The 13,218-nt window shown below is 37.2% G+C and overlaps 3 protein-coding genes across 12 annotated transcripts in view; 2 read left to right on the top strand and 1 right to left on the bottom strand.

The window, feature by feature from the left end:
- LOC123517431 (E3 ubiquitin-protein ligase AMFR-like) overlaps window positions 1–7,763 on the bottom strand; it is a 50,830-nt gene extending 43,067 nt beyond the window's left edge. For 2 of the 4 annotated variants that reach the window (XR_006678465.1, XM_045277466.1), the window contains exon 1: window positions 6,477–7,149. Coding sequence is in view for 3 of the 4 variants with exons in the window: in XM_045277466.1 (XP_045133401.1) it covers window positions 6,477–6,764 (288 nt within the window). In the remaining variant the exon portion in view is untranslated. Of the gene's footprint in view, window positions 1–6,476; window positions 7,151–7,576 lie in introns of those variants that run through there. The other 2 variants (XM_045277467.1, XM_045277468.1) reach the window with 2 other exon arrangements.
- On the top strand, window positions 6,593–11,161 carry LOC123517433. Of its 5 annotated transcripts, XM_045277472.1 has the most exons (5): window positions 7,640–7,768; window positions 7,896–7,920; window positions 8,032–8,129; window positions 8,387–8,473; window positions 10,558–11,161. In XM_045277472.1, exons 2-5 carry the CDS (start codon window positions 7,896–7,898, stop codon window positions 10,702–10,704), a joined length of 357 nt encoding a protein of 118 aa, XP_045133407.1. In that variant the 5' UTR covers window positions 7,640–7,768; the 3' UTR covers window positions 10,705–11,161. The 5 variants fall into 5 exon arrangements, with proteins under 5 accessions (XP_045133409.1, XP_045133408.1, XP_045133407.1 ...); XM_045277474.1 differs by lacking the exons at window positions 7,640–7,768; window positions 7,896–7,920 and adding an exon at window positions 6,593–6,728; XM_045277473.1 differs by lacking the exon at window positions 7,896–7,920 and having other exon boundaries at window positions 7,627–7,768.
- A 698-nt stretch (window positions 11,162–11,859) lies between these two features.
- The window catches only part of LOC123517564, a 14,773-nt gene continuing 13,414 nt past the window's right edge, over window positions 11,860–13,218 (top strand). Inside the window, exons 1-2 of one of the 3 annotated variants that reach the window (XM_045277789.1) lie at window positions 11,864–12,009; window positions 12,134–12,282. In XM_045277789.1, coding sequence (XP_045133724.1) covers window positions 12,136–12,282 — 147 coding nt within the window. In that variant the 5' untranslated portion in view covers window positions 11,864–12,009; window positions 12,134–12,135. Of the gene's footprint in view, window positions 12,283–13,218 lie in introns of all 3 variants that reach the window. The other 2 variants (XM_045277790.1, XM_045277788.1) reach the window with 2 other exon arrangements.

Below are 13,218 nucleotides of genomic sequence, written 5' to 3'. Positions count from 1 at the left end.
GTCCATGAATTTGTTTTTGATGGCACATGTGTTACAATGATTGTTAGGTCTTTTTTATCAATATGCATCTTAACATAAAATACTTCTGCTTTTCCTTCCCCACATTCCACTTGGTTTACCACCATTCCCTTCCTTAACATTATCATGACTCCTCCTCCTCTTTTACCCCCTCTGTCTCTCCTCCATACATTATACCTATTATCCAAGTCTATTTTGATTGCCTCATTTAGTTTTGTTTCAGCCAGGCATACAATATCCAGTTCTTCTTTCTTTATGTAATCTCTTAATTTTAATTTACTTGATAAAATCCCGTCTATGTTCGTATACATAATTTTTAGTCTCTTGCCTTTATCACTTTTAGTTAAACTTGCTCCACTTTTTCCTCTTCCTTCTCTTTTATATACCATTTCCTTATCCTGTCTCCTAGAATTCTCCAGAAAAATGCCTTTTTTCCTCTTCTGACCTTTCATTATTTTTTTCCCTTACTGCTGCCGCAACCTTCTGTTTCTCTGAGTTTAGTTGTTCTATATAATATTTCTTCTGTTGCTGCTTGTGATTTTAGTAATATCTCATTGTTCCTTCTTGATAAGGTCCCATTCTGAGTATTTCTTCTACTTGCTCTTCTAAGTTCTGCCTATCTTCGTCGTTTAGATTTTTTAGTAGGTCTTTGACTGATTTCATTTCTTCTTTTTCTCTTCTTGGTCTATATTTTATTTTTTTTCTTATTAGTCCAAATATGATTACACTTTTTTTTTTTTTTGGAATTTCCCTAACTAGATTTTCTTTTTTCTTGAGGACTCCTATCATTTTGTTTGTCATATTTTCATCTCTTTCTTTTAGTTGTTCTTGAATCACCTCCTGAAAATCATCCTTGTCTTTCTTATCTTGGACTCTCCATGCTTGTACTTCTTTTTTAATCACGTTCTGTACTCTTTCCTCTTCTTTGTTTACTATATCTTTCAGCTTCTCTTTTTCTTTCTCGGGTTTACCGAGTCCCTCTTCCATCTGTTTCTTGTAGTTAGCTACTTCCTTTTACAGTTCTTTGTTTTCTGCTCTTAGTCTAGCTTCGTTTTCTTCCACTTTTTTTTATCCTTTTTTTCAGTTTTTGAAACTCTTTTTCCTGTTCTTCATTCTCTTTCATTCCCATACTCTCCTTTATCCATTATCTAATTTACGCTCAATAGTCCACTCACTTAAATAGTGCGCTCACTCCCTCATCAACATATTCATCTTCTTCTTTCATTCTTTCCCTAGTCTCATACCTGCATTTAGATGGAATCTCTTCCTTACTCATGATTCTCTAACACTGTACTCATGAAAACGAGTCTACACTGCAAACACAAAACAACAGGTAGTGAAGATCAGCTGATTCTCGGAGCGACGGCACTGCGTCCTTCCTCGACCGCATCTCAGAGCTGTGTGTAATTCACCACGGTCGTCTGCTGGTCACTCAGCCAATCTTCCCCATTACGGAGCGAGCTCAGAGCTCATACACCGATCTTTGGGTAGGACTGAGATCACAACACACACTCCACACACCGGGAAAATGAGGCCACAACCCCTCGAGTTACATCCCGTACCTATTTACTGCTAGGTGAACAGGGGCTACACATTAAGAGGCTTGCCCATTTGCCTCTCGATTATGAGTCAAATGTGCTAACCACGTGTGTGTGTGTGTGTGTGTGTGTGTGTGTGTGTGTGTGTGTGTGTGTGTACCTAGTGTGTATTTACCTAGTTGTAGTTTTACAGGGCCTGGGCTTTATGCTCGTGTGGTCCCGTCTCCATATCTACACTTATCCAATTTTTCTTTAAAACTATGTACACTCTTTGCTGACACCACTTCCTCACTCAAACTGTTCCAAGTCTCAACACATCTTTGCTGGGAAACTAAATTTTTTAACATCTCTCAGACATCGTCCTTTCCTTAGTTTCTTACTATGTGATCTTGTGCTTCTAAAGTCATATTCTTCTCTCAGGATCAGTTTCTCATTATCCACTTCATCCATTCCGTTAATCAATTTATAAACTTGTATCAGATCCCCTCTCTCTCTTCTCTGCTCCAAGGTTGGTAGATCCATTGCCTTTAGTCTCTCCTCATATGCCATCCCTTTAAATTCTGGAACCATTCTTGTAGCCATTTTTTGTAGTCTCTAATTTTCTTATGTGTTTCTTTTTATGGGGAGTCCACACAACTCCTGCATATTCCAATCTAGGTCTTATTTTAGTACTTATCAATTTCTTCATCATTTCCTTGTCCATATAGTGAAATGCTACTCCAATATTCCTTAGCAAATTATACGTCTCTCTGAAAATTCTATCAATATGGCTTACCGGTTGATTATTTTCTTCCACTGTCACTCCCAAGTCCTTTTCCTTTTTTACTTTTTCTAGTTCTATTCCATCTCCCATCTTATAGATTCTCACTGGTCGTCTTTCACTTTTTCCCATTTCCATGACATGGCTTTTGTCCACATTGAATTCCATCTCCATTTTTGCTCCATTTTTTTTTTTTTTTTTGTGTGTGTGTGTGTGTGTGTGTGTGTGTGTGTGTGTGTGTGTGTGTGTGTGTGTGTGTGTGTGTGTGTGTGTGTGTGTGTGTAAAAAAGAAAGAAAGAAAGATATATATATATATATATATATATATATATATATATATATATATATATATATATATATATATATATATATATATATATATAGATAGATAGATAGATAGATAGATAGATATATACACACACTGGTGAGACTTTTTTTTTATAAAGTATGGGGATCAGCTGCTGTTTAGTATACAACACTTTAATTTGTGTGAGTGTATTCACCAAAGCCTGATCATGAACAAACTTCCAATCACTAATCTTTTTTTTTCTCATGTAAGAGGGATAAATGGCCAAGGACAAATTGATGTTAGAAAAAAAAAAAGGCCCATTTAGGTGCTAGTCCCTAAAAACTGCAATAGATAACTAAAAAGGGGACTCCCACGATGATAATGGAAGTCATCAACTTTTTTGTTGTATATATATATATATATATATATATATATATATATATATATATATATATATATATATATATATATATATATATATATAAACAAGGGTTGATAGCAGGAATTGTAGATACTAAAAATGCAGGAAATCACATGGAAATCTTCCTATCTCCTGCTTTATTTTCCAACAATTTTAGGCCCTGAAGATGCCTTCTGTCTGTGAGGCGAGACGTTGGAAAATAAAGGAGATATGAAGATTTCCATGTGATTTCATTATTTAATATATATATATATATATATATATATATATATATATATATATATATATATATATATATATATATATATATATATATATATATATATATATATATATATATATATATATATATATATATATATATGTGTGAAGAATATATGAGTAGGTAAGGGCATGTAATATTGTGATTGTGAGACACAAAAGGAAACATTCAGTGAGGTCACAGCTGGCTTTAATGATAAGTTCACAGCACCTGGTGAACCAGTGTTATTAAACATCACTGGGAGTAATTATAATTTCGGCAGGTGTCTACTGCCACCTCCATGTGAGGTCAGAGTTCACTATTACCAACCATTGGATAGGACTGTGACCTGACACACTACATAACTCATCCCACTGGTCAGGGGTCACAGTAACTGCCCCATTTGTCAGCAGAAAATTTCCAGAGGTGACAAGTCCCTAGCAAGGTTCAAACCTTGCTAGGGACTTGCTGGCCAGCCATGGTGGCCAACACAGACTTGGTCCCTTTACTATTGATGTTGTGACATTCACTGTACCAGAAAGGTGGGGCATATCTGAAGCTTGCTCATTACTCAAACCTTAAAATAAAAAAAAAAAAAAAAAAAAAAAAAAAAAAAATCTTTGATCTAAAAAATTGTAAGTTGGTACACTCACAAGTATATATATATATATATATATATATATATATATATATATATATATATATATATATATATATATATATATATATATATATATATATATATATATATATATGCAGTATCATATGTGGAACTAGATGATATTGACTTGTGTCATTTCTGAAGATATCTTATCAATCAATAATCTAAGATAAGTGATTCACCTGAAGTAACTAATTATAAGGGATGCTTAGCACAATTACACAGGGGTGTTATATTAATTTTTCTAAGGCATTCTTGTCATAAGGCATCTTGACCAGAAAACATTCTTTTCTTAACAAAATCCTTCCAAAAAATTAGGTATTTTCAGTCATCTCTACCAGTTTTTCTCACTGCCCTTGCTGCTAACTAAGTACAGGGGCCTTATCCTTCCATATACTGCATATATTATTGTATTTCACAAGTATCTAAGGTTCAAGCCACTGTTCTTCTAGACCAGATGGAATCACAAGCATTTTATCTTATCAACTCCTCTGCTCTGGCTGACTGTCCTCAGCCTCTCTCATTGCTGCAAGATGCACCTCTTGCTATTTTCTACTGCTATTTTCTCACATATTCTGATCATGCTAACTGCATGCTCCCAATTCTTCATTGATCTTGCTATACAGGAGTTTCTACTTTCTGTAATCCCTTTTTTGTCCATATCTCTACTGCAAGTCAATATTCCCAATTAGTAAATATTTTTCTGATAAGCTCTGAAACTCCCTGCTTGCTTTTGTATTTCCTCCTTCTTATAACTTCAATTCTATTAACAGGGATGTTTCAAGACACATATCCTGTAATTTTACCTGATCTTTTGATGTTTCTTTTTTAAGGACTATCAATCCATTACATTTGTGTACCAATGCAGCAGAGCAGACAGTGCTGCTTGTGAAATAGGTAAATGTTTCCAGCAAACTGAGATCAATGTTCCCCACCAATTGTTTAGGCAAAGTTTAAAATTCTCATTTTCAAAATTCTCCATTCTTCTTTGAAATCATATTTAGTGATTAGCAATTGGTTGTGGTGTGCAGCATACATATTACAATACTTTCATTTTCATTTCTTCTCTACCTGTAATAAAAAAAAAAAGGGAACTTGATGAGGAACTCATATTTTTCATTGACCTTGTAGTACACATGTACCTTTTTTACTTCCCTACCACTCTGCTTTTCCACCAGACAGGTATTCACAGAGAGAAAAAAAGGGTGCACTAACTGAAACAGTAGATTACCCAATTACATCATTATAGTCAATATGCACAAGTCCACTGCAGGACTTGGCTCACTAAATATATAAGGAGGAATAAACCATGTACTACCTTGCTATACAAGCTCAGGATGTTTGTGCAATATTGCACAATTACAAACTCAAAAAACTCTACAGCCTAGGTATATTGAATACCTATTCACTGCTAGTGCTACATAACATAAAAGGAGATGAGCCTAAACAATCTCCACCTGGCCCAGTTCCTGTACCCATGTCCACTTGGTTATGAGCCAAGTGTATCAATCCCCACTGGCTTAGAATAGCATGCTTAAAATAGCACATCCAATCTAATCCATGGTAACTTTCTAGCCTGTTCTGCACTTCCATCCATCAACGGTCAGAGCAGAGGGACCACAATTCTTTGCTAATATGATGTGTTTTCCAGTATCTCTCAGAATTCATACTCCTTCCATTACACCAAGATAGTAAGCAAATTTAATAAATACATGAGTACATACTGACTTGTTAGACCCTGCAATAAAAACAGTATAAATATACATTAAAAATATAGCAAGACAGTGTCATCCTTTGCAAGTTATGGCTGACATTTTCTTGTCAAACAATAGTGAAGCCCACTAAACCATCACTGTACATTGCCGATAGTATTGGCTAGACTCTAGAATCATGACCACCTCACACCAGCAGAGAAAACTGAATTATTCAGCTAAGTTTTGTTTATCACACTTTTATTAATTGCCCTTGTATTAAAAATAATTTGTTTTTAAGATTTCAAGCAGTGAATACTTGGACCTCTGGTGAGAAGGCACACACGGGGTGCCGTAGGATTAGGCAAAGCTGAAGGCACCAAAGCATTACATTCGTTGTAGGACTATTTGCTCCCGAGGGTCATGAATTTGATGTTAAGGTATGAAAAGCTTGATTTTGATTGTTTGATTCCGGTTTTGTTTGGGTTGAAGATATGTAGTTTCGGCAAAGGATGAATGGATGAATGGTGAAAAATTAAATAAATACGATAACAATTAGAACAATAACAATGATAATAACAATAATATAATCAAATGAAAATAATAAATAGAAGTGATTTCTCTTTTATTCAATTGGCAGGTTCATTCAAAGCACTGAAATGTCTGAGACACAAACAGCTCCATGTAGCAACGTGGGATGGGCATGATTCCACATCTTGAGCATACCACTGAGCATGAAGCACCAAAGTTGTGTAACACACATACAAAGGTCACTGATGCAACATGTCAATATGTTGGTGTGAGTGGATGAATCTGTGGCGGCATGGACCAACAAACAAACACTACAGTAACCTTACCCAGATGCAGAGAGGCTCGTGAAACATGAAGCTGATGACCTCTGGGATGAGGTATGGGGTCATGTGGCGCCCCTCACCCCCGGGGGCCTCATGACCCCCGCCGCTGACGTGATACAGGGACACCTCATCATCAGTGGCGGTTGTCTTCTCCAGCAACCTCTCCTTCCAGTTAGGGTTGAGGGTGACCTGGACGCCAGCATAGTACACCGAACAGGCGAGCAACACCACACTGAGGCCCGTGTACCAAGTCAGGTTAGGCAGGGGCAGTCTGTCGAGCACCACGGGCATGACGGACGCTGTGTCATGCGACTCACATCACCTCACTGCACTGCTCATTAACATTTAACACCTGGCGGGAAGAGTGGAGGGACAGGGGTCAAAATGCAGGGTTGGCGTACTCCACCCTGCTGGCTGTCACGGAGGCGCTGCGGGACTGACTGACTGTCTGTCTGTATGTATGTCCGTATGTCTGTGTGTCTCCCTGCACTGTTTACGTGAGGAATGTTCACTCTGACTGCTATAGTAGGAAAATTTTCATTCACATAACATAATAATTGACAAATAAAATACACAGCTTATCATAACAACGATCAGAAATCAAACAAACAATTTTTTTCTTATCTCATTAGATTTCACTTTGTTTCCTTGAATGCAGCAACCAACTATTTGTGTGTCTGTGTGACGCAGGCCTTTACGCCACGAATATATATATATATATATATATATATATATATATATATATATATATATATATATATATATATATATATATATATATATATATATATATATAAGCTTTTACTATTGTAGATTTCACTCAGATCTTTATTTTCTTACTGTGATAAAATTTATGAAATTAACTATTATATTCGAGTTTTCCCTTTTTTCTTCTGTTTGTTAGCGCGCTATACATGTATCCTCGGCAAGTGGGGTGTTTCATTGGTGTTGCATTATGTCTTCTTTAGTAAGAACTGAGATAAAAACTGAAAAAAAGTGTGCGTTGACGTGAACTTCAATGCAAAAGTAGGTTTGGTGAGTGGGCGGGGAAAAGGGAGTGTGGCGCAGTTATTATGTTGCCATATGCTATATTACTCATTCACCTCACTGTCAATGACAATCAGAAAAAGCGAATGCAAGTGTCACTACCACAGAGAACACCTGTGGTAAAGACTGTGCAGGTGGCAGGCTTCGGTGCACTGCGTGGCACACCTACAACAACTTATATCAGTCTACTGCCGTCATCCGGTTGCCACATCCCCCTTCAGGATTACCTCATCTAGTATAGGCTGAAGGTATGTTATGTCTTACAAATGCCGCTTTCTTTCATCAAGAGGCGCAGACTGGGACGTGCTGTTCAGTGTTCACAGTCTCCAAGAAAACAATTCACATTCGCGATTCCGTCCCCGTGCCACTTTACAGATGACAGGCTGGTTTGCGTCATCCAGATAAGGATCCATCACGTGTTGCACGAATATCCTCACAGTGTACATGTATACATTGAAGTGATCGTACATAACTGGTTCCTAATGCACCACTCATGCTTTGCCCGGTGCAGCTGATCAGGCGATAATGGGAATCAGGGACCTCACTGCAAGCATCCTCTGGTTGGCGAGCTTCCTGCTGGCCTTCACTCCTCACACTCATCAGCATCAGGCAAGACCTCACTATATTCACTGACGCATCATTATCTCGTTAATGACTTGGCTCCATGGAAACAAAACTCTCTCTCTCTCTCTCTCTCTCAAAAAAAAAAAAATAAATAAATAAATAAAAAAAAAATAAATAAATAAATAAATAAAATAAAATAAAAAATAATAATAATAATGTAATTGAACTTTCTTATGTGCAATAGAAACGATAAAGTTGAGGCATTTCCTTTGTGCATCACGTGTTCACTTCATAATCCACAGACGCAGCTGAGTGGAGTGAGCTTTGCCATGAGCGGCTTCGGTGTGGTGACGGAATTCTCAAATGCCCTGCAAGCTTACCCACTGACGGTAAAGTAATCTCACACACACACACACACACACACACACACACACACACACACACTGTTGGACTATTTTTATTGTCTGTTACTCTGTCACTGATGGACCTCTGCGTATTTGACCTGACCTTATTTAATGTTGAGCTCTGCTTAGTCATCGATAATATGTGAAACATGTGGTGGTGGTGGTGGTGGCGGTGGAAGTGTTTTCATGCCAAAGGAAAGATCTGTCATAAGCATTCAGGCGTTGTGCCAATGTATGCAAGTATAATTGTATATTGGCGATGCGATAATTCACCCCTGAACAGTGGAGTTACACTTGTTCTTCCTTCCAATGCTCTCTCTCTCTCTCTCTCTCTCTCTTGTTCACTTGAGATGATGGAGTATCGAAGCATGCTGTACACACTGAACCTTTGCAAAATAACTTATCACTGATTCATTTTTTTTAAGAGCATCTGTTTACTCTGTTCTTGTGCATCAGTATGTCTTCCCCAGTCTCCTGCACAAGTTAGATACGAATAATTGATACAAAGAAGTTAAATGAGGGACCATTTGAGAGGACATGGATGACTGTGACGCGACAAAGCTACTGTTTACTTTGGGGTGATGGCAACATATGTCCACGCTTCATTTTTTAAGTAGTGTCGCAGTTAGTCCATTATTGACGTTAGCTTCGTTATTTCGTGCATGATAGTTGTTGTTGTTGTTGTTGTTGGAAGGGTTAACTGTTTTGATATAGATTACTAAGATTAGATCATCGAAACCTTAGCAACTCTCTCTCTCTCTCTCTCTCTCTCTCTCTCTCTCTCTCTCTCTCTTAAGAAAAAAATCTACATATATATGACGCCTTGCCACTTCTTCCCCGGTCCATCCAAAAATGGATATGAATAGGAAAAGTTCTCATTCTTGTTGGCTTATTCACAGTGGAATATTACTGTCTTCCTACTCCTCTCGTCAAATGATACAAACCAGATATTAATGCAAAAGGGAGAAAAAAAAGCCAATTAGATTTATTAAGAGAGAGAGAGAGAGAGAGAGAGAGAGAGAGAGAGAGAGAGAGAGAGAGAGATGCCATCACGAAACAAATGTCAGATGCCAGAAAAAAAAAAAATGGGAAAAAGTCATAACTTCGTGGCGATAATAAGGCAGCAGTTTCTTACCTTTCTACTTCATCTTGTGTGTGTGTGTGTGTGTGTGTGTGAAGAGAGAGAGAGAGAGAGAGAGAGAGAGAGAGAGAGAGAGAGAGAGAGACTACTACTACTACTACTACTACTACTACTACTACTACTACTACTACTACCACCACTACAACATAATTAACAACAACTACTACTACTACTACTACTACTACTACTACTACTACTACTACTACTACTACTACTACTACTACTACTACTACTACTACTACTACTACTACTGATAATAATAATAACAATAATAATAATAATAATAATAATAATAATAATGATAATAATAATAATAATAATAATAATATGTGACTGCTTTATTTTAGTCTTTAAGTTGCTTTAGGATGAGATATTACTAGACTGTATGGAAATGTATTGTAGGTACACGAACCAATTAAAGCGAGACAGATTGACAGCTTTTCATCCATTTAATATAATATGAATGCATGAGAGTGTGGGGTCTGCTTTATTGTGGTTTTATAGATAGACCATATTTAAACAACTTTATGAAAAAAAAGGAAAAAGAAAACAATACAAAGCAAGTTTCATCACTCTTTTACGAAAGGATTAAAATAAAATAGGTTATACACACTATTATAAGGATTACTACTACTACTACTACTACTACTACTACTACTACTACTACTACTACTACTACTACTACTTCTTCTTCTTCTTCTTCTTCTTCTTCTTCTTCTTCTTCTTCTTCTTCTTCTTCTTCTTCTTCTTCTTCTACTACTACTACTACTACTACTACTACTACTACTACTACTACTACTGCTGCTGCTATTACTATTACCACCATCACCACTACTACCGCTATCACCAGCACCACCACTACCACCACTAGATAACTCCACAAATGACGAACCCGGAGAATAATGGCAACTTTTCTCCCGTGTCGCAGAATAACTGGAGGAAGCCGACTGTCATTAGAGTGCTGCAGGGAGGCGTGAACATCGGCAGCGACTATGACGATGAAATAAACACCTACAAAGTTAAAGCCACCACCGCCTCGGAGCCTTGGGTGAAGGTTGTCAATGTTGAACCGTAATGATGACACTGTTCTCGTGCTTACCCCTATGAAACGCTTCTGCGCCGCACCTCCACTACTACATTACTACATTAAAAAAGGCTTTAGCTTCAGTGACTTGAGTTTTTTTAGGGATGGTTTTTTTTTATGGTTATAGTGACGAGATTTCTACATTACTGGCAGGAAAAAAAAACTTGAGAATTCGTCTAATCACCTCTGTGGCCTTTGGAAATAGTCGTGATCAGAGAGAGAGAGAGAGAGAGAGAGAGAGAGAGAGATGATGGTGTGAAGACCTTGCTGGCAGAGGACCATTATACGCGTTCTCCTCACCCTCATAGAATGAAGTAAATGTTCATGGTTCTGTTCTGACTTGCACACACACGCACCAGCACCGTATAAGGGAATACTGAATCGAATACTGAATCAGAAAATGTCCAAGTAAAAATGAACAGATAAATAAAGGAAGAAAGAAGTCAAAGAGCAGTTTTTTTTCCTTTTTTCTCTCAAGGCATTCCTCACAAATATGTATACGTGTATCTCTTTATCTATTTATATATCTTTCTATCTATCTATCTGTCTATTTATACTTTTGTCTATGTACTGTATATATTTATGTATTCTTCTTCTTCTTCTTCTTATTATTATTATTATTATTATTATTATTATTATTATTATTATTATTTTTTTATTATTATTATTATCATAATTATTATATATTATTACTACTACTACTACTACTACTACTACTACTACTACTACTACTATCATTGGTGTCATGTACGTACAAGGAAGGGTTACACTGCACAAGAGCAAGTGCGTATCTGCTGCTCTGTAACCTGATTAACTTTTATCAGCAGCGTTGCCATGATAAAAAAAGAAAAAAAGAAAAAAACGTTATTCATGAGTGGTATCCCATTGCTCTCTGCTCAGCACACGTAGGCAAAAAGCAAGTGATGGAATGTATTACTTAACCAATATGAATATCTTGCAACACTCGGGAGCAAAGCAAAGGATAAATTAAACTCCTATCACCTACATATGTACAGTACATATGTACATTCCAGCTTGACAGGTGATAAAACATATCTGACTTGCTCATTATCTGTTATCTTATCAATATTAGTGGGAAATGGAGTCACGGTGTGTTGATGGAGAGGGGCAACACACACACACACACACACACAACAGGGACGTGGAGGCGAGTGTGTTGTCTAACAGCGCTGCGTTCATGCATGTGTGTCATAAACGCTGTCATAATCTCTCTCTCTCTCTCTCTCTCTCTCTTTCTTCGAATGGATCAAAACATCTTTTACTATATCTAACACGGTATACAATTTGAAATTCGAGTGTGCATAACAATAACAACACAAATATTAACTGCCTCACTACGTATTCTGACCTCCATATACGTTGTGCTAGTGTTGTCACAGGCAAATGTGTGGTGTTTCAGCAATGATGGGTCGTGGGGACAAGTGGTGGGGGGCAGCGGTCACAGTCGCCGTGTGTTGTGCGCTGTTTGGCATGTGTGACGGAGACTATGAACCCAAAAGTATTTTGTGTGACGACGTGGATGCTATTTGCGCCAAAAATGACTTTGATGTAAGTAATGTCTGCTGTTGAATGTTATATAAGAGAGGAAAACTGGCAAAGGGCAACAAAAACTGCAATTAACCCCTTGAATACCATGACGCGTTTCCATATTCATTCTGCTTACTATTTGGTGATTTTATGCAGCTTCAGAAACCCATGCAGGGGATTGAAATAGTGAAGACTGTGGCCATTAATCTTCTGCCCTCCATAGACCCTTCCTAACGTCAGTAAAATGGTCTAACCGTACACAAATCTCAAGGTAAAAATGTGTCCCAGTATTGAAGGGGTTAAAAAAAGAAAGACCCACTCTTTTATTTATCTATTTGATTATACCAATGGGTCCTTTTATGTTCTTTATCTAATATTTATGCCTTTTCATTCCTTTAATTTGTATTTGGCACATCTCTCCTTAATCACTAACCACACATTTTCTTGTCCTACAACCGCCTTCACACATAACACTGCCTTGAACTTATAAAACCGCATGTATTCTTGTTAAACTCTTATATCTTGTAAGTGATGATCAATATTTCATGCATTACTTCTCTCCAGTGTTGTAAACTGTTGCATATCGCAGTGGAGAGAGATGAATGATTGCCTTGCCAATTCAGGACGTGTCATGTGTTCCAATACTTGGGTGGCCTCTAGGCGCCAGACTCACTCCCATGCACTGCTCTGCTTCTTCGCTGAACCAGTAATGAAAATGATAAAGGCTGCCGCTATTCACACTCATTATGACTTTCCCTTTCACTCTGAATTATGCTTCAAAAGTAAAATATAATCATAAGCTATAAATGTTGTGATTCATTGAAATAGTTCATACAGATTTAGTTAGACTCTTTAATCCACTTCCCTCGTCTAGTAACGAGTTAATAAGCTGTAATGATGGAAAGTGTGAGTAGCTAACGCACGAAAAAAAGAAAAAGAAATAAGATAAAGTAAAAA

This window comes from Portunus trituberculatus, chromosome 42, assembly GCF_017591435.1.
Source record: "Portunus trituberculatus isolate SZX2019 chromosome 42, ASM1759143v1, whole genome shotgun sequence".
Taxonomy (NCBI): Eukaryota; Metazoa; Arthropoda; class Malacostraca; order Decapoda; family Portunidae; genus Portunus; species Portunus trituberculatus.
The sequence above is the reverse complement of the archived record's forward strand: the minus strand, read 5'-3'. Positions and strand labels throughout refer to the sequence as shown.

Coding starts and splice junctions, on each gene's coding strand:
- LOC123517433 (XM_045277469.1), top strand. CDS start 7,776: ATGTCTTACAAATGCCGCTTTCTTTCATCAAGAGGCGCAGACTGGGAC. Junction 7,921..8,031: donor AGGCTGGTTTGCGTCATCCA/GATAAGGATCCA, acceptor TGCCCGGTGCAG/CTGATCAGGCGATAATGGGA. Junction 8,474..10,557: donor TGCAAGCTTACCCACTGACG/GTAAAGTAATCT, acceptor CCCGTGTCGCAG/AATAACTGGAGGAAGCCGAC.